Source organism: Sphaeramia orbicularis, chromosome 15 (assembly GCF_902148855.1).
Source record: "Sphaeramia orbicularis chromosome 15, fSphaOr1.1, whole genome shotgun sequence".
Lineage (NCBI taxonomy): Eukaryota > Metazoa > Chordata > Actinopteri > Kurtiformes > Apogonidae > Sphaeramia > Sphaeramia orbicularis.
In genome coordinates, this window is record NC_043971.1 from 12,689,338 (window position 1) to 12,710,070 (window position 20,733).

The following is a 20,733-nucleotide window of genomic DNA, read 5'->3' on the forward strand; positions in this document are numbered from 1 at the left end:
AACAGTAACAAAGAAGTCCACATCTGACCCAGAGGTTATTCGGTCACAGAACAAAATAAAGGAAAAAAAAAAAAACCCTGATGACAAAATCAGGCTGAACCAGGTTCTTGGTCTTCTGCCGTACCGTCTCCCATTCATCTCCACTTGATCCCGTCCCAGCATCTCCTCCCACATGGGGTGTAGTTCAGTACTCTGTCTTTGGGAGGAGGAACAGGGAGGCTGCATTTTCTATAAATATTCCGGTTTTGTCCGTACTGGGCTGGATTGAGCCGGTTCAGCCTCCCATGCAGGGACTTCCCGACCCGGTGGATGAGGTGTAGCTGGAGAGAGTGAGGAGAAGGAACGAAGACGCGAGGCTGTTCCTCAGCGCTGGCACTAGCGCTGCTTCTAACCCAACCTTGTAATAATCATGGCCTATGTCGGTGAACGGATCTACTGATTTCACAAGTGGATATAAGACTGTAAACCAGTAATGAACATAAAACATACAGTAGAAGAACTGAAATGATCAAATACCTCCACCCGAAGCCATGTTGAAGTGCACGGTTGTTTAATCCTTTCATGCATAAATTATGAGAACCTTAATCAAGATTTTTTTTTTTTTTTGTGAGTGTTTTTATTTGTCTTTAAGCATGTAAAAAAAAAAAAACAATGCGATTGAAAATTTTCTTATGAACCTATTTTTCATGGAGTTTAAAAAATGTCCACTTAGCTGGACACCATGCGTTTGATTTTAGAAGCAAAGAAACACATATTTACTGTTATAGTGAGTGAAAACTATGAAATAAAAACACTTTTAATGCTAATCTGATGTTTTCTCACATTTTAACATATTCCAATTCTAGTCACTACTCAATTCATGGAGATAATATGCAAAAAACTAACTAACTAACTAACTGGCTTTTTGTTAAAAAAAAAAAAAAAGGTTAATTACAGTCTAATAATAATAAGCAATTGATTTACACTCAAACATATTACTGCAGATCAGGTTTATCAAGAACAGCAAAGTTACAGTAATGGTATGAATTACAGTGTATGTGATGGTGCATAATTGTCCACTGTGTTGAACTAAAACAACAAAAAAACAACAAAATCCATGAATATACATATAAGAGATCAGCTTTGAACAGCTGTCCACTGGAGTGACCACTACGCATGAAAGGGTTAAAAATATGTTGCTGCGATTGTGTCTTTTGAATGGATTTGCATGGGTTCTGGGTCTTTGAAAATGAATAGCGTCTCCCTGAAATGCAGGGTTCCAGGGAGGTCTGAAAAAGTCTTAAAGGAGTGATATTTTGCTTTTTTAAATGGAATTATGCATTTTCAAACATTTCCCTGTGGTCTACATAAACTGTAAATGCTATGCTTGGGTCTGAATTCTTCGTTAATTCAACTCCACAGGTCCATCTTCAACCCTATTTCTGAGTAATGACACCAGAAAGGTCGTTTTGAGCGCTGGCCCTTTAAATGCAAATGAGCCACTTCACGCCCCGCCCCCTCCAGGTTGTTGACCGTGCTTTCTGTCCCGTTCAGCCACTTGTGTTCATTAATACAACCAACAACTGAACATTTTAGGTAATCGGCTCGAAGTTTGGACGTATTTTCAGTTTTTACTTCAACCGCTGCTGCTGATAAACAATTATGTCGTACTCGGAGAAATATTTGCCCGAAGTCTTGACCTTATTTGTGCAAATGCTGTGACATAACTAGTGATAGACGTAACAAATTAAGCAGGAATTAAAACCGGTTGTAGAGATCTACTCATTTTTTTACCAAAATAAATATAAAGATAGCTTTGCAGCACCTGGAGGGTTCTAATTCAAACTTTATGAACGATTAGGGTCCAAATACACAAATAAATGAAACAAAGACTAATAATAGTGGGTTTAGCAAAATATGCCTTTAAATGAGGCAAAAAACTTCAATAGCTACTTTTTATTTTTGCAATCATCCTGACTTTATATGTGCAAATGTTGTGACGTAAATAGTTATAGACGGAACAAATTAAGGAGTTAAAACAGGTTGTAGAAATCCACTTGATTTTTGCCAAAATGAATACAAAGATAGCTTTGCAGCACCTGGAGGGTTCAAATTCAAACGTTTTGAACTGTTAGGGTCCAAATACACAAATAAATGAACCAAAGACTAGTAAAAGTGGGTTTAACAAAATATGAGCCCTTTAAAAGTCTGGAATTTACAAATCTGCATTTAATACCTTAAAAAAAAGTCTTTAAGGCATTACATTTAATATGGTAGGTCTTAAGTTATGTTGCCATAAACTTGTTAGCTGTATTGTGTTTAAATGTGTCTGTTAAATGTCCAAGCTGCAAAGAAAGAAACAGTCTACTCAGTTCCAACCTGACAATTTATATTGAAATTATGAACCAATTATCGCTAACTTCGCAGCCCCCAATGAGAAATGATTCAAAACAATGTGAATCAAGATGGAGTAAATAAATACATTTCCCTAATTTTGAAGAGTCATGGATTTTTGCTTGTATGGCCTTGAAATAGGTATTAAATTCTGTTTTAAGTCATCTTAAAAAGGTCTTAGAAAGTCTTTAATGTGTAGAAACCCTAATGTAATAGTCATCTACAGGTAGTCGATGCAAACAGTGAAATAAGAAAGTATGCAGTATCTCTGACTGTTGCAAAGTACTTACCCTTAAACATACAAGGAGTACAGGTGTAGTCTACTATGTATCTCTATGTATGTAAAATGAGCACAGCTATTACCACATAATGTGCTTTACAAATAGATGCTGTTAACTTCACAGAAAAGCAGGTAGTTTTACTTTTCAGTCAGATCTCTGGTGTCACTATCCACTAAAGGAAACCCTGTATAACCGTATAATGATATATAATCACAGTTTAACCCATAAAGAGCCAAACATCCACTGTTGAACAAAATAATCTACTTTTGTAAATGTTTAATACCTGTTGATCCACTAATCCTATCAATACATGTAAATAGTTGGTGTAAAATGCAGTTTGTCATCTTTTCATAGTCATCAAATATGACTCATTTAGACGTCGAGAGGCTCCGTAGTTGCCGTAGAAATGCAGTCATTTTCTGCAACACTGATTCACCAGTAAAACTTGTGGAGTCGGATCAATGACAGTAGATGGAAAAAGTAGTTTTTATGTTCAGTTAATGATATTTTTTGTTGAAAAATTGACCATTTTTTCAGTTTTGATATAAAAACATTTGAATTTACTCTGAGCTTTTATGAACATCTACATGATCAGTGGATTAAATATAGGAAAAATCTGATGTATACCAAAAAAAGTAGAAAATACAGTGGATAATATTAGAATAAATAGTGATAAATCACTTAAGAAAGGTTAAATAAAGAGAGTAATTCATTTGTGAACTGCCACAAAAGTAGCACTGGGTCTTTATGGGTTAAAGAACGTTATGCAATTCTTAAAACTAGTCAGGATTACATGACGCAGTTGTTGAAATTAGTGCAGATTCTTGTGCACACATCAGAGGTGTCAAACTCATTTTCTTCCGGGGGCCACACTCAGCCCAATTTAATCTGACGTGGGCCAGACCAGTACAATAATAGCATGATAGCCAATAAATAATGACAACTCCAAATTGTTTTAGTGCAAAAAATAACATTCAATTATGCCAATATTTACAATTACAAACTATCCAAACAAAAAGGATGTGAATAACCTGAAAAAAATGAAATTTGTTAAGAAATATAAGCACAATTTTATCACTCGACTTATCATTTATACGTATCCAATACAGATCAGATCTACAAAGGCACAAAACATTTAGTAACAGGCAGAATATTGTTAAAATTGCCTTTCATTTTCTGTAGACATTTCAGGTTGTTCATATTTGTACAAGTTATTCACATTTTATTGTTAAAGGATAGTTTGTTAATGTAAACATTTTCATAATTTAATGTTTTTTGCACCAAAACAAAGAGAAAAAAAATGGTGTTGTCATTAATTATAGATTATTATGATATTATTTTGGAGTTTGATGCCCTAACTTGCACTTTGCAAATTCATCCCGCGGGCCGGATTGGACCCTTTGGTGGGCCGGTTTTGGCCCCCGGGCCGCATGTTTGACACCTGTGGCGTACATGGTCTTTTTAGTGCTAAGCATTCATCAAAAGACAGTTTAATGTTTTATCGTGTATTGTATGTAAACCACAGTGTGTAAGAGGACAAACTGAAGGTGCATTTTGCTGGTTTAACACCTGTCAGGACCAACAAAATCAGCATATAATATCACTTTGATACATTTAGTCCATTCATAATTATATTTTTATTAGTGTATAATCATATGGAAATAAGAATAAGGGTGGTTTTAAGAACTCAGAAGGAGGTGTTACTATTTATGAAGTGAGGTGGTGTCATTTGTTGCTTCACATTTTCTACAATATCCCAGAATGGACTTCCTCGTCTCTGTTTTTGTGTTTTATTACGCGTGCTGGCCAGTGTTATGGTGCATTACCGTCACCTACTGTGTTTGAATTTGGACTAAAAACCCCAGAACATCAAAACAAACAGATTCTATCAGGGGTATTCCATGTTTTTTTTATGGATGGAGAAGGGATTTCATTGCATTCAGCCACTCTCTGTTCAGTATTACCGATCATAATATTGGTCCAAATATTGCGAGTAGTTCTCTTGGCTTCAGGGAGACCTCCAGAACCATTGATGACTTCACGCCATCGTTTTTTTGGAAAGATTCAATATTTGGTCTGGAAATGAGCTTCGACGCTGGCTCTTTGTAGGTGGAAAAGCCCTTAGAGAGTGAGAGTGACAGAGTGGAAGAGGAGCCCAGGGGTGTGGAGGCTGTTTGTGTGAGCCGGTGGGTGTTGCCTGGGCGTGGAGTCTGCAGGAGAACAGAAGGGGCAGGCCAGGACTCGGCGGCCAGGCTTGGTGCTACGTGGTCGGCCTGGTTTTTCCCCACGTTGCCTTCCCTGCAAAGCGTAATGAATGGCTTCCTACTGGTCTGTGGCCATGGCCCCAGCTTAAAGAGTATACTTACCAAGGCCCAGAATACACACCCCAGCCAGCCAGCCAGCCAGCCAGCCAGTGTCCTGTCCTTTTGAACACTCCCAGCCACCAGTCCACCTGCTACAAAGTGCCTCAATCACAACACGGTCACATTCGCTGCAACAAAACCGGGAGACTTTCTGAACGTTTTACTCCATTTACGTTTACTACAGGTGTCTGGTTCTCTACAATCCCTTTCAAGTCGCACGTGTATTATACTACAGGAACCAGAGCAGGGTAGTACTCCAAAGCAGGCAGCGTTTTATTGTCGGGTTTACGGATGCTTAGGATCTTTACAGGAGAAATGGATACGTCAAAACAGAGGACACGTAAACCGTCTTCTCCAACGTGCTTATTTGGACTCAGCACCTAGCAGTTGGAGAGATTACCGAGTAGTATTAACAGCTTCATGTCTCTGACTGTTTAGAAACACGATTTTAGCATGTTCAGGTCCAGTGTTGTGCAAAGTACTTCCAAATTGTAATACATTACGGATTACTTGCTATTGTTATTGAAAAGTAATTCCTCACCGTACAATTTTACTGTCTCAGAATTGTCATGCGTTACGTGATTCCCCTGGTGGCTGTGGCTCAGGAGGTAGAGTGGGTCGTCCAATAACTGAAGGGTTGGCAGTTCACATCCCACTCTGTCCTCATCTGTCCTTGGGCAAGACACTTCACCCTCCTTGCCTCCAGTGCTGCTACTCAAACTGGTGTATGAATGCATATCGATGGCCAAAATACAACACCTCCTATCTGAAAAAAATCACTTTTTTCAGGAAACAAAAAAAACGTGGATCCTGGAGGATTCTGTTGGGTTTTTGTAAATTGGCTTAGAGTCTGGTTTTGACCAACTCTATATGTAAAGTGTCATGAGTTAACTTTTGTTATGATTTGGCGCTATATAAATAAAATTTGATTGATTGATTGATGGTTTAGTTTTATTATAGTATGGTCTTTGTTGTTGTTATCAGGTGACCTTCATGTCATAAGAAAGGGCAGGATTATCTTGCAGATAGACTGAAAATGTGGAGTCATCCTTCTTCTCACCATTTAATGTGAAAACTCAAAATCTAAAAATTTGCAGATAGGAGGTTTTGTTTTTTGGCCATTGATGTGAATGTTCGATGGTGGTCAGAGGGGCACGCTTATGTCAGTCTGCCCCAGGGCGGCTGTGGCTGCATATGTAGTTTACCACCACCAGAGTGTGAATGTGTGAGTGAATGAATAATGGATCCACTGTACGCGCTTTGAGTTTGCGTTCATAGAAAAGCACTATATAAATCTAACCCATTATTATTATATTATTATTATCCTGTATTACTTTGGAGTTACTTTCGTAATAAATGGCATTTGCGCAGTAGATAGCAGAGCCTTGGGATGGATAAATTTGCACCCTGAAGTACATGTTAATGGATAACTCAGTAAGTAACGCTACAGTCTACGATGTTTGACTCCCAGCAGGAACGCTTGCAATTTTTTGCAACATTTTGCATGTTCAAACAGGGGGCGTGGCACCGAGGACACTGGCAGATAAATCCGCAGTTGATAAAGAATTCTAACTAGTCATAGAAACGTTAGCTTACTTTGTCATTGCTAATCACAGGGATCATGCTAACTAGCTTCTGTAAAGCAAGGTTAGGGTTTGTAATGAGCATACATCCACGTCGCCCAGGGGTGTGTTGAGCCGCATTATGTAATAAATTCCCATTATGTAATAAAAGTCCAAAATGTAATAAGAATGTCACGTCATCTTGTAATAAAGCCGCATTATGTAATAAACTGACGCATTTTGTAATAAACAACGTCAACGCATTATATAGTACATTTTTTCACATTATGTAGTAAGTTATTACAATTTGAGAAATTTATTACAAAATGTACTTGACACATTTTTAGCTAAAAAAATTTAATAACATGGTTCATTATGTAATAACAATCCAAATTAATATAATTTCAGAGCAATTTAGAAGAAATTAGTCACAGGAGCTACAGGTAATGGAATCAGAACTTTAAGCGCACAGTTTAAAGATTAATTTAGCACATTACATTTTCCTGAAAATAAAAGTGTGTCAAGTGCATTTTGTAATAAACTTCTCAAATTGTAATAACTTACTACATAATGTGAAAAAATTTACTACATAATGCATTGAGGTGGTTTATTACAAAATGCATCAGTTTATTACATAATGCGGCTTTATTACAAGATGACGTGACATTCTTATTACATTTTGAACTTTTATTACATAATGGGAATTTATTACATCATCCGGCTCAACAGGTGCCATAAAAGGTGGGGGGGGACGTGACAAATTCATGGGGCCCAGCATTTCTGGGAGGCCCATAGAGCAGTTGAGGGGGTCCAGTGGATACAGGTTAGAAGTTGTGAAAATTTCGTATAAGGTCTGCTGTATAATAGAGGCATAGAAGCCGTGAGTCGGACATTGAAAGCATGTTAAGTTTCACTTTTGCTTCCCGACAGTGTTAGTTACGTTAGTTATGGACCGCACCCCCACGTACATACCCCCCTCCTGCTCCAACAAATGGACAAGATACTGAATTTTAATTTTAAGAAGGGCCCACAACGTTTAGCTTTCATGGGGCCCACAATTGCTAGTGGTGCCCTAGACATCTCTAATGTACTGTCTTCTGCGGCCTTCACCCATTGGCTTAAAACCAACAGGAAATAGAACTTTTCTGTCGCATTTTTCATTCCTTAAGGTCTCACGGTCTTGCTGGGGTTTTTGTTTTGTTTTGTTTTGTTTTTTTCATTTGAGCAATTAAATTACAGATGGAAAGTATGTTGTAACATGAGGACTATTGAACATGTACCAAGTAAAATATGACTGAAAATTGATTAGTATTGCCTTACGCTACTGCATTACAGGAAGAAGTAATCTGTTACTGGTAATGCATTACTTTTGTAACGCATTACTACCAACACTGTTCAGTTCAGAGCAGCTTGTGGAAATAAACCAATGTGACATTTAAGGATTTTTAAGCCTGTTCACTCTATTCCTTGACACTATGAAATGTAATATGAATCAGTGAGTTCCAATGGGGACTGTCTTCAGTGTTCTGGTTCTGCATATTGCTGCAGAGGTTACTCTGAGGTTACAACATTGGCTACACTTCAGCAGATGTCCTCGTTTTCCAAAGCGTGACTGTTCCTCAGGGCTATCCTATCCCGTCGACAGAAATATATTGACTTGTGATTGGTTGTCAGAGTTTGGACATGGTGGACATGTTGCAAGAAACACACAGAACTGTTGTGTACTTTTCCCAGTTTAGCATTGATAAAAACAGACTGCAGGGCTTCTACTTTCTGAATGAATAAACACAATAACTGAATGTTTGTAGAACTCTAGTCTGTTGCTACAAGTTTACACACAGAGCATGTGGGTTAAGTTGGAAAATTTGTGGTATAATTAACTTAAGGGGCACATGTTATCAAATAAAGGAGTTCTTTTTAATCAGATTTTTACAAGTACAGTGAGTTTTAGTTGAGTTTTATGTAGTATTTCATATTTTACATTTAGTGTGAAATAATGAAGGAGGAACTGATGGATTTAAGAGGTATTTTGTCTACAAAACTTGAAGATAGCTGAATTAAACCACTAGTCAGGATCATACACACTCCTCCACTTGCCACAGTTTGTCACATTATCTTTTTATACCTGCACTACTTTCCATTTATGTCTATTTCTGGCATTAAATTGAGAAATATTGCCATCTTAGGACAGCAGTTCCTGATGGTAATGGCATTATGGAACTAAATTCAGCCTGACTATGTGATTAACATGATATTAGACTAACTCAGTTAAATTGTGGGCAGGTTTTCCATCCAAAATATGTGTAGCCCCAACTCAAATTAGGAACTTCCATGTACTATAGTTTAATTGAGTTTGTCTGACTAAATTTTATTAATAACAGCCGAAATAAAAAAAAGTTTACATCAGTTTAAAGAAATTTGTTTACATTCATCTAACTCAATTATATTGTTGTTCATTATATTGTTATAAACAGACAAACAGAGCTGGTAGCGTCTGATGAAACTGTACAATCGCGGTGCATGTTGTGTTCATGTGATGGTTCATGTGCTTTTGGTGTGACATCATAAAAGAAGAAATAGAAGATTTATCAATCAAATTTTATTTATATAGTGTCAAATCCTAACAAATGTTATCTCATAAGACTTTACATTTAGAGCTTAAAACTGTGCCGATATGAGACCAAAGCTGATTTTGAAACTGATGAAAAAAATAAGATCAAAAACACAGAGATATCATGTAAAAATTAGAAAAGCACTCAGAGAGCACAGACCTCCGCCAAGGCAGATCGGTCAGCAAGCTTTACAAGCTAAAGAGCCATTTTTGTCTCGAAAAAAAGAAAGAAATCTAACTGGAGCCATAAAAAAATATTTAAACCCATGTATATTTTACCATGAGGCTGCTCTGCTGTAACCTATTTGTGATTAGTTAGCTATTTAACTTTGTATTTCCATTACAATAATGCAATGTCTGGTGCATGTATGAAATTATACAACTACAAGAAAGAAAACATTCAAGATTTGTACAATTTTCTTAATGATGGACACTATTTCCAAAACATCATTATGTTGTGTAATGGAGAAAAAGCGCAACTTTCATGTATAGTGGCTTACTTACAAACTACGAACAAATGCAAATTGAGCATCTTGTGTTGAATTTGGCAAGAAATTAATCAATTTTGGTTTTTATGCTGTCAAAAAATTACTTTATTCCGTGTAAAGCCTGTGCATTTTTGCAGATGGACAAAGTTTGAATAGATTTGGGCCTATAACAATTAGGGATGTCCCGATCTGCTTTACAGATTGGAATCGGCTGCTGATCTGGCATTTTTTAGAAGATTGGATTGGATTTAGTCACGAGATCGGGCTGATCTGGAGGTAAACACACCTCCTGCTCCCTCAAATTAAAGTTCCAGAAGGTAGGGAAAAGGAAAATTAGCTGCACTACAGTGGGAGGCTTAGAGGAATTGGAACGTCTATAGGTTTCACCTTCACTTTAAGGTCCGGTAGTGATGCACGAGTCGGACCTGTGGTGCTTTTGTGGGATCTTTTGACCCACCTCAACCCGACCCAGGAGTAACCCACTGATGTGCGCATCACTAATGTACAGTGCAGAACACACCCCCATGTAATCCCTGGACGGACCTGTCAATAGACCGGCTACAGCAGTGGCAAACATACGGCCTGCCAAAGGTTCTAATTTGTCCCATAGTATGAATTTGGAAAATGCAAAAATTATACTAAAGTTATTAAGAGACAAAGGTGTCATAGTTGTTTTAGTTCAGGTTCCGCATTCAGCCCAATTCTGATCTCAAGTAAAATAATAGTATAATAACCTATAAATAATGACTCCAAATTTAAATCAAAATTTCACTTGCGGCATTGTACCCGTGGCTAAAATGCCATCCTGTGGTGCAACAGCGGCATTGCACCCAAATGCCCTCCCATGTCCCGCATTGCAACTTTGATCGGATGGACAGACATTGATGGGACGGACATGGGGTGGGGCTGAAATGTGCATTATACAGTTGGATTGTAAAAGGTATCGGATCAGTATCAGCAAAACTAATCCTAAAAAAAATCGGATTGGTAGCAAAAAAAAAATCCAGATGGGAACATCACTATCCGAAACAGAGAAAACTTAAAAAAAAAACAAAAAAACCCCGACTCTTTCAGCAAATCTATCAATAACTGAACATGAACTCAGTGTCTCTATCCACTGTCATTGATCCAACTCCATGGGTTTTACTGGTGAATCAATGTTGTAGAAGATGACGGTGTTTCCATGGGAACTATGGAGCCTCTGAATGTCATATCTGATGACCAGGAAAAGATGACAAACTGTATTTTACATCATTTATTTACATGGATTAATAAGATTAGTGGATCTAAAGTTATTGGTCACTGGTGGATATTTGGGTCTTTATGGGTTAAAATTGTTCAAAATGTAAAAAAATAAATAAATAATATATATATATATATATATATATATATATGTATCAGACATGAAATTATTCTTTTGTGGACCAGAATATAAGAAAATTGTATTTTGAATTTTAAAACCAGCGGATTATTAAAATAATAGCATAATAACCTATGAATAATGACTCCAAATTTAAATCAAAATTGTACTGTAAAAAGTTGGTATCGGATCGGTATCAGATCATTATTGGCAAAACTAATCCTAAAAAAAATCAGATTGTATCGGAAGCAAAAAAGTCCAGATGGGGACATCACTAACAACATTAAAAAGTAATGACTCCTTCAGTTCAATTCAAAATGTTCCTTATGTTTTTTGACCAGAGGAGTCATACAGAGATGCTAAAGAACCATATGTGGCCCTGGAGCCACAGGTTGCAGACCCCTGGGTTAATCCTTTACATTCAGTACAACAAAAACAACTTCAGGCTACAAATAAAGACCCAAATGTTCCTTTAAATTCCGTGTTGTATAATCTGTCTTTATTATGATGTAACTGTTCCAGGCCAAGCAAGTCAGTGGTTAAACAACTTCAGTTTTCAGACCTTTTCCACTTGTGACTGTTTTGTTTTTATGAAAAGAACACATACACATGCTATACTGTAACCTCAATATAAACTTACAGTTAAATATAAGTATAGAAATACAGAAAAAAGTACACTGTTGTTCTGGGGGCGGGATCTTCTCCCAGCACCCACTGGACAAAAAAAAAAAAAACAGAGTAGTCTGTGGGCAAATCACCAGTCTACCACAGAGTCAAAACATATAGACAGGCAATCATATTCAGGCAATTTAGAGCTTCTGGTTCACCTAAAGTGGATGTTTTGGACTGTGAGAGGCATCCAGAGGAAATCCACACACATAGAAAACATGCAGTCGTCTACAGTCAAAGGCCCCCATCTGAACTCAGAATCTTTTGGCTCCAGGCAAACCTAGTACACAAGTTACAGCACTAATATACGCGTGGTTTAAGCCCTTTTGTTTTAGTTACTGTAGTCTGGGAGTCTTTGCTCTGTTTAGGTCATGACCGGACACATGAGTCAGAGGCGTACAGATGTAAAAGAGAGATAGGAAATAAGAAGACGTTAGTATCATTTAGTCATTTTAGCCACATCTCAGTTATGTTTTTTACATTTTAGAATTTATATCAGGTTGACTTTATACATGTCATCATTTAAGTCAGGGGTGTCAAACTCATTTTAGTTCAGGGGCCACGTACTGCCTAATATGATCTAAAGTGGGCCAGACCAGTAAAATAATATAAATAACAGGATAAAATCTGATAAATAATGTATTCTCTGCTTTTAGTAAAAGAAAAAAAAAAGTCAAATTCTGTCATGAATATGTTTGCATCTACGAATTGTACTCAAACATAACATGAATAAAAAAATGAACAACCTGAAAATTCTCAAGAAAAATAAGTGCAATTTTAACAATATTCTGCCTCAGTTTATCATTTACACATGTACATTATAACTTACAGATCACAATGGATCTACAAATGCACCAAACATTTAATAACAGGTAGAATATTATTAAAATTCTACATACTTCTCTTAAGACATTTCAGGTTGTTCATATTTGTTCAGGTTATTCCCATTTTTTTTGTAAAAGGGCTAGTAAATGTAAACATTTTGTGTATTTGACTTTTTTTTTTTACACTAAAACAAAGAGGAAAAAAAGTGTTTCTCATTATTTATAGGTTATTATGATAGTATTTTACTGGTTTGACCCAATTTAAGTTGAATTTACCTAAAAGGATTTTTACATCCTTGAATGTTGATATATTCAGTTTAATTTTTTCATTTTACACATTCATCCTACGGGCCAGATTGGACCCTTCAGCGGGCCAGTTTTGGCCCCGGGGCCGCATGTTTGACACCTGTGATTTAAGTAATAAGAATCTGAGATCTGTGAAGCTGTTTAATCTTTAAAGACCTAAACAACCACCCAAAAGTATCTACCAATCAAAAGTGTTTAATAACTTTTCCGTCACTAATCCTATTAATATATGTAAATAATTCAGGTAATATGCGTTTGTCATCTTTTCATGGTCATCAGATATGACCCGTTTGGACATTCAGAGGCTCCGTAGTTACCATGACAACACTGTTGTCATCTGCAACGTTGATTCACCAGTAAAACCCAAGGAGTTTGACTGATGACAGTGGTTGGAGACTGTCAGAAAGTGATATATTTTGCTCAACAAATCACTTTGTTTTCGTTTTCTCTGTTTTGATATAATACAGTTTTAACCTCCTAAGACCCAGCTATGGGTTTTCTGTCCACATTTGTGGACAAGAGTTTCACAACTTTATACAAAAAAAAAAGAAAAAAAAAAAAAAGAAAACTGTCCACCACAAAGGACATTCCATAAAAATTTTAAAAACTGCATCTGAAAAAACTGTTGCATCATGATGTTTCCAATATAGGCACTTATTTAATAAAATAAATAAATAAAAAAAAAATAAAAAAAAAAAAAGCTTGTACTTTGCTGATATTTCCTGGGTCTAAGGAGGTTAATTTACTCTGAGCTTTTATGAAGATCTATATTAACAGTAAATTAATTATAGGAAAATACCCAGTTTTCACAGAAAAATGGGAAGTGCAAAGAATAATATTATAATTAATAATGTTAAATTAGTTAGAAAAGGTTAAATGTAGAAAAAAAATAAGGTGGAGGTCTCAGTTTTTCTCTGTTTAGATGGCAGCAGTTTTAGCAAATCATGCTATACTTTTTTTACAAGACATGCTTTCATCTATTTTCTTGCATGTATGTCTAGTTCCGGGCTTGACAGAAGATGTAAATGCGTTAAAGATCAAATATTAAGGTCTGTTTCAGGAAGTAAATGCAAGTTTCACATTCAGGTCTGAGTTTAATATGTTAATATGTTTACTGATGATTTGATATTGATGAATAAAAGATGTGATTTTTATTAATATAAGCCTTTGTCTGTGGATGACTATAACTTGAGCTTCTATTGCCTCTATAGTAAAGAAAGCACATGTTAGCATTTCTAATAATTAATAATGTTAGAGTTGTGCCGTTTACAGTGTTATTTGTCATGTTCAAATGAAAGTAGTGTTTTAATCGTAAATATCCACATTCAATCAACTGGAAATACAAATGAATTGGGCCTTTTTGGAATAGAGTTGCACTGCTTCAAGAAACAGTGGGGATATTTAGAAAAATTATTAAAACATCATCAAAACATTTATATGATACGCATTTTTGTTTAGGGTAATGCAAACATACACACCTTATTGTTTTAATGTGTTGATGAGGAGGTGGAGCAAGCCCTCTCCTCCCACCTTCTTTTTTTATTCTATTTTATTTTTTTTTTATTTGTTCTATATTCTACTAAAAAACTTGGATTAACATCTTCTTTCATTTCGATGTGTGGCTACTGAAATGTACCTGAAAGGGCAGTTTTATATGACCTGCTTTTCCAAATAAACAAAGAATGAAAAAAAAAAAAAACATTATCAAAACATTGCTTGCATTAGTACAAAGTCTCACTTATGGAAAGATTTCTGTTGGAAAAACATAACTCGTTTCTTTATTACCCCTAACCATAAGTCACACTATACAAATGAGAATTCACAGTGCCGGAGGAACTGTAGCTGCCACACTGCACATCATTTCCACATATACTGGGAATGCCCAAAAATTAACCATTATTGGAAAGAATTACATAAAGCCACAGAAATCATTCTTAATACCTACTTACCGTTTGATTTCAAAACAATGTATTTGGGGTACATTTCTCCAGAGGTCAAAAACATAAACAGATACTTATTCAGCATATTACTAGCTGCAGGAAAAAAAGCAATAACTAAACGATGGATGTAGAAGAAGAACCGACAATAAATAATTGGATAGACATAACTATGGGAATTTATAGGATGGAAAGAATAACCTTCACTGTAAATGTGAAGGTGGATGTTTTTGTGCAACACTGGGAGGGATGGGTGAGATATGTAAAAACCTTTGAGATCTGATTCTGCTGAGATGAATGCATGAATATGAACCCAAAAATCCTCTGAAGGAAATATGTTTTCATTCATTCATTCATTTTCTGAACCCGCTTTATCCTCACTAGAGTCACGGGGGTCACTTGGAGCCTATCCCAGCTACATATGGGCGAAGGCGGGGTACACCCTGGACAAGTCGCCAGTTCATCGCAGGGCTGACATATGTTTTTGTGTTTTTATTTATCTTTATTTATACTTTGATTCTTTACTTTGAGATCCTGTATGCCAGGACCATGATGAGCTGCTGTAAATGTTTTTGTTTAGTTTTTTGAAACCCACTCTCTGGATGTGCATAGTTTGTGTATTTGTTTTTTCAATGTATGAAAAAACAAAAATCTGAATTCTTTCAATAAAAAGAGAATTTAAAAATATATACAGGGTGGGGAAGCAAAATTTACAGTATTTTGAGGCAGGGATTGAAAGACAGTGTATGACCAATTAGTTTATTGAAAGTCATGAGAATTTATTTGCCACAAGAAAATTTCTATAATAGAAAATGTTTTTATTCTATGTGTCCTCCTTCTTTCTCAATAACTGCCTTCACACGCTTCCTGAAACTTGCGCAAGTGTTCCTCAAATATTCGGGTGACAACTTCTCCCATTCTTCTTTAATAGTATCTTCCAGACTTTCTCGTAATAGTTTTGCTCATAGTCATTCTCTTCTTTACATTATAAACAGTCTTTATGGACACTCCAACTATTTTTCAAATCTCCTTTGGTGTGACGAGTGCATTCAGCAAATCACGCACTCTTTGACATTTGCTTTCCTGATTACCCATATGGGCAAAAGTTCCTGAAAAGGTATGGATAATAGTGTTAGGTATGATTATGACATCAATATATGTTTGGTTTCAAAACAATTGACGTAGTGCCTGCTGAGAAAAAACAACTAAATATTCATTGTAAATTTTGCTTCCCCACCCTGTATATATATATATATATATATATATATATATATATATATATATATATATATATTGCTTGCATTAATTTGACAGACCCCAGCAGTAACCCTGAGGATCCCCCAGGCGTCGTAGACCCCCTGTTGTAGACCCCGGTGTCAAATACCAGCCCGGACATGGACATTAACTCAAATGTATGTGTATTTGTGTGTTTGCAGGTGCTCTTTCTGCTGCGCTCCTTCCAGACTGACTCACACAGACCCCTGCCAGCAGGAAATGGCATCGGCGAAGCCCTCCGTCGGCGTATGTGGCTCGCCTCTCGGTAATCCTAGACGCACGTACACATAACCTACACACACACAGATAAGCATCCCAGCTCCCTCAGCAGAAGAATAGCTCCTTGTCTCACCGTTCATCCCCTCCCTGGCCCATGTCCGCTTCATGTCCTGCCCAGGCTTCCATTTCAAAGGGACCGCCTGCTGTCCCATCTGCCAGCCCCCCCCTCCTGCTCAAGCCCTCTCACCCAAGATCCAGGCCTCAAGATGGAGCAAAGATTACCCTGCCGGCCCCCTCCTTGCCCGGCTGAGGTCAGACCAGGGTCTTCAGCCAGCTCCCCACGCTAGGTCTACAGCAGATAACACAGGGTCGTCGGGTTAGCAACACTAGCCCTGCTAGCTCCGCTTGGTTACACTGATGAGCCTTTATTAAGATGACGAGGTGAATTCTTGCCCACCAGAGCGCGTCCACCGTCTGTTCGTTTGATCATGCTGCACGGCGCCTAGATCTAAGGACAACGCAGGTCAGAGGATCTCTGTTTTTGGAAAAAGAAGCCTCCTCTCTCTTCCAGAACACCACTAATTTGACGCGGCCACCTTCCAGAGAGGATGGAATGCATTGTTCGTCTGGTCTGACTCAGTGTTGGGTTTTGGCTTCACGCTGTCTCTGTGTTGTGTCATTTTGGACTTTTCCTGGCTCCGACAGGGTGTCAGCGCCGTAGCCATGACGGCCGACGCTCATGTAGCCCGACCGGAGTTGACTTTGGCGGGTGTGTGCGGCAGCAGGCCCGGTACCAGCCTATTAGTACATCTCCAGTGTATTGTTTGGATTGTGATCTAATGATTCTGACTTCTTACAGCCTGTTTCATAGTGTTACCTCACTTTCAAACACACTCGGCCCACTTCACAGGACTCATCCCTGCCCAAGTCTGTTCTCACTTAAGCCACACACACTCACACTCCCCCTGCCCTCTTCCCATGCTCCATCACGTGTATTGTGTATGTGTGTGTGAAGTGTGCCGGGGATTTGTGTAGGCGTGTGTGTTATTAATATCAGAGTGATGAAAATGTGACGTCAAGCTCACACACTGTCCCCCTTGTTCTCACACACACTCTTGTGGGTTTTTCACAGCGCTGTGGTCGTACCCTTGATTGAGCACACACATAAACTGAACACACACACTTTGCCACACATGCTGTCAATGCAAAGCTGCACATTTAATACTCTCCCTGCGTTTTCTTTGCTAAATATAACATACTCGTATCAGCAGAATAAATCATAAGATTCGTAGTAAACATTTGCAAAGTGGTTCACTGTGTTCAGGGCTTGATTATGTGTTTATGTGTGTGTTTTAAGTGAATTACACAGATTCACAGTGCTGCAGCTGTGGGCATCTCATGTGATGGTCTCACATTATTGAGTTCAAAGATTCGCCCTGAATGAAAACACATACTATCCCATTAAGCATCCTGTCCTGTGAGCACTAGACCCAATAATAACAGTAAGGTTTTGTTACATTTCATTGACCGTCTATCACCCAACAATGCCTTCATGCACAAACGGGAATAGTGCAGAAGAAAATACTTGTTTCTTTTGGTCAGTTGACTGAGCACAAGTGAGATGAATCAGGTCAGTCAGTTGGAAGTCAGTGGTTCCTAATGTTTTTTTCTCCATGAAAAGCAGTTAGATATAATCATGTGTCCCATTATTAAGCCACTATATGCCATTCAAAAGGTTTTTAACACTAATATGTAAAGGAGTCTGTTTTTTGGAATAATTTTCATGCTAATCAACTGTTATCATTAGCATATTATCTCAGCTATTTATTAAATTTAGCTGCTTATCAGAATCAGAGTACTTCGTTTTATGTATTGAGAGAAAATCCTTTTTAACGTGGCTCATTCACAATCAGACAAAAAATAAAACACACAGAAAGCCTAAACAGATGAATTACCGCATAAAAAGCAGTAAAATATTTATTTATGAATAAAAATATTCTACGTAAAATAAACTTATTAAACTGTTTATGTTTACTACTCACTATAAACACATGTAATTGATTGGAGTCATTTAGGTTCTTCATGTAAGATTTCTGTATTTTTGAGTGCGTACATGAAGTTTGGGTTGAAGTCTGGGCTAAAAGGTTAAAGGTCAAGGTTAACTCACTTCATGAGTTGAATGAGTTTGTTCTCTGCATTTTACCCATCCTAATACACATAACACATAGCAGCTAGCATTAGCATTAGCAATTAGTATTAGCACTTAACTCTTTAGAAGCACCAACTACTGATCTTCTTCATATATATGTATATATGTACTAGGGATGTAACGATTGCCGGTATAACGATAAACCGCGGTAAAATTGCAGACGGTTAGTAATACCGTTTAAATTCTAATTATCATGATAACCATGTTTGATTACCACACTTTTAGGGGAAAAAACGCCTATGTAATGCTATGCTTTTATGTCCAATATTTGAGTATAGTTTCAAATTTATTACAATTTTAATTGTATATACCTAATATTTGGAACCAATATTCACTTTTAAAGTCTTTGAAAAGGTTCTTTAAGCATCTGTGTGTTATTTATGCAATTAATTATATACATTTTTCAAAATGGATTTTATTTTTTTTTTGTGTGTTTTCCGGCCTTTTGTGTTGATATAGTAGGTTAAAGTGAAAAAATAACAGGCAGATGATATAGATGAAGTTGTGCTGAAAAAAAAAGATCCCAAACATGGGTATAGTAAACATTTGTTTATATAGTATATAAAGGCAAAATCAAAGGGACTGAAAACGGCCTAAATAGGCTCAGATCCCTAAGGGTTAATACTTGAATGTTTCTGCCAACAGAAAGTACATTGTGCCAATCTTTTATTTATTTATTTATTTATTTATTTATTTATTTATTTATTTTCAGAATTCAGCTTGGTTAAATTATTTCAGTGTGTGTAGTAGTGCTTTTTGAACATTTTGAGCACAATTTCAATAATACCGCGATAATAATGATAACCGTGATAATTATGGTCACAATAAATGTGATATGAAATTTTCATATTATTACATCCCTAATATGTATGTGTGTGTGTGTGTGTGTGTGTGTGTGGTGGAAGTGCTAACCAACCAACCAACCAACCACAAATCAGTATACTGGACTGTTATAACAGCAGACGAGACCCTCCTTAAATTTGTAATGGCATTACCATTAACAACCAGCTCCTTAAATACTTGGACAGTACCTGAAGAACATTCAAACTCCACACAGAAATACCCACAGTGGTTGGTGCTGGAATCAACCTCCGGACCTTCGAGCTGTTTAGTAAAAAACTGCATATATAGACACCGTCTGAGCCATATTTTCAGACCCAAACCCCTGTCGGTGCTTGAAATGCAACATTATTTTCCTTCTGAAATCAGACAAGGATTCTAAAATTAGAACTTTGATTTTACATAATCTTTTTAGGAACTTTAGGAACTCTTATGAAGTGCCTAAAAATGCTAAATGAATGTACTAAATTCTACTATTTTGACAACATATTTACATTTAAATAGGATCTGTAGTAGTCTGCAACCCAGTAACCCTCCCAACACTGTTTATATTATATATAATTACAAAAAACATGTAACTAATGTGTAGTTTTTTTATTTTTAGTTTGCCATATCAGGCTTAGGCATTACATGCAGATAAGTATTTCAACTATTTCTTCTCTGCTCCACAGCTTCACTAGTTTCTATGTCCTTTCAACCCCAGCATGTGGTTTTCAAAGGGCTTCATTTGAGTCATGTTGACAGTCTGCTTACTAGTTAAAGCACTTTCACAGAAGATCCGCTTGACATCAGTTTCTAATTCTGTTTGGCTGTTTTTCTTTCTTAACAAATGCGAGGAGTCCCCGTCGAGGTAGTCGCGTCCCGCTGGTTAGGAGACATCGATTTAAGTCATCGATCATGTGAGACGTCCACCGTTCCAGTTGGCAGCAGAGCTTCCTGCTTTCATGTGTTGCTGCAGATGTGGACTTTGTTCCTTGCACTTTTCAGTGGCTTTAATTAGAGACATGGTTGAAATGCACGATCCTGGTGACACAGCTAAATTAACATCTGACAGAGATGTCTGGGCGAGGTGAAGCTGTGCCTTCACAGTACAGATACATGCATTTATAGGGCTTCAATTAAAACATTTACATCAAATGTCTTTTTATAAGGTCAAATATAAACTCCTTTTACCACCATGTGCTGTGGGAATCATGATCTTTGAGATGACACACTAATCACATTTGTCATAACACGACCACAACAGCCTGTAAGTTACAAACAGGCACTGACCTAACCTAGTAGTTTGTGGTGGAGAGATAATATTTTTTCCAAAACAAGTCTTCTTTTGATTTTTATCGCAGAACAGATGATCAGTGACTGGAGGCTGTCTAGTCCAGCTAATAAAAGAGCCATTATAAAAGACTTTTTTTTTTC

At 37.0% G+C, this 20,733-nt stretch overlaps 1 protein-coding gene across 1 annotated transcript in view; it reads left to right on the plus strand.

Annotated features, from left to right (window-relative positions):
- thada (THADA armadillo repeat containing) overlaps positions 1 to 20,733 on the plus strand; it is a 285,860-nt gene that overhangs the window by 151,075 nt on the left and 114,052 nt on the right. Inside the window, exon 30 of the mRNA XM_030156371.1 lies at positions 16,211 to 16,314. Coding sequence (XP_030012231.1) covers positions 16,211 to 16,314 — 104 coding nt within the window. The remainder of the gene's footprint in view (positions 1 to 16,210; positions 16,315 to 20,733) is intronic.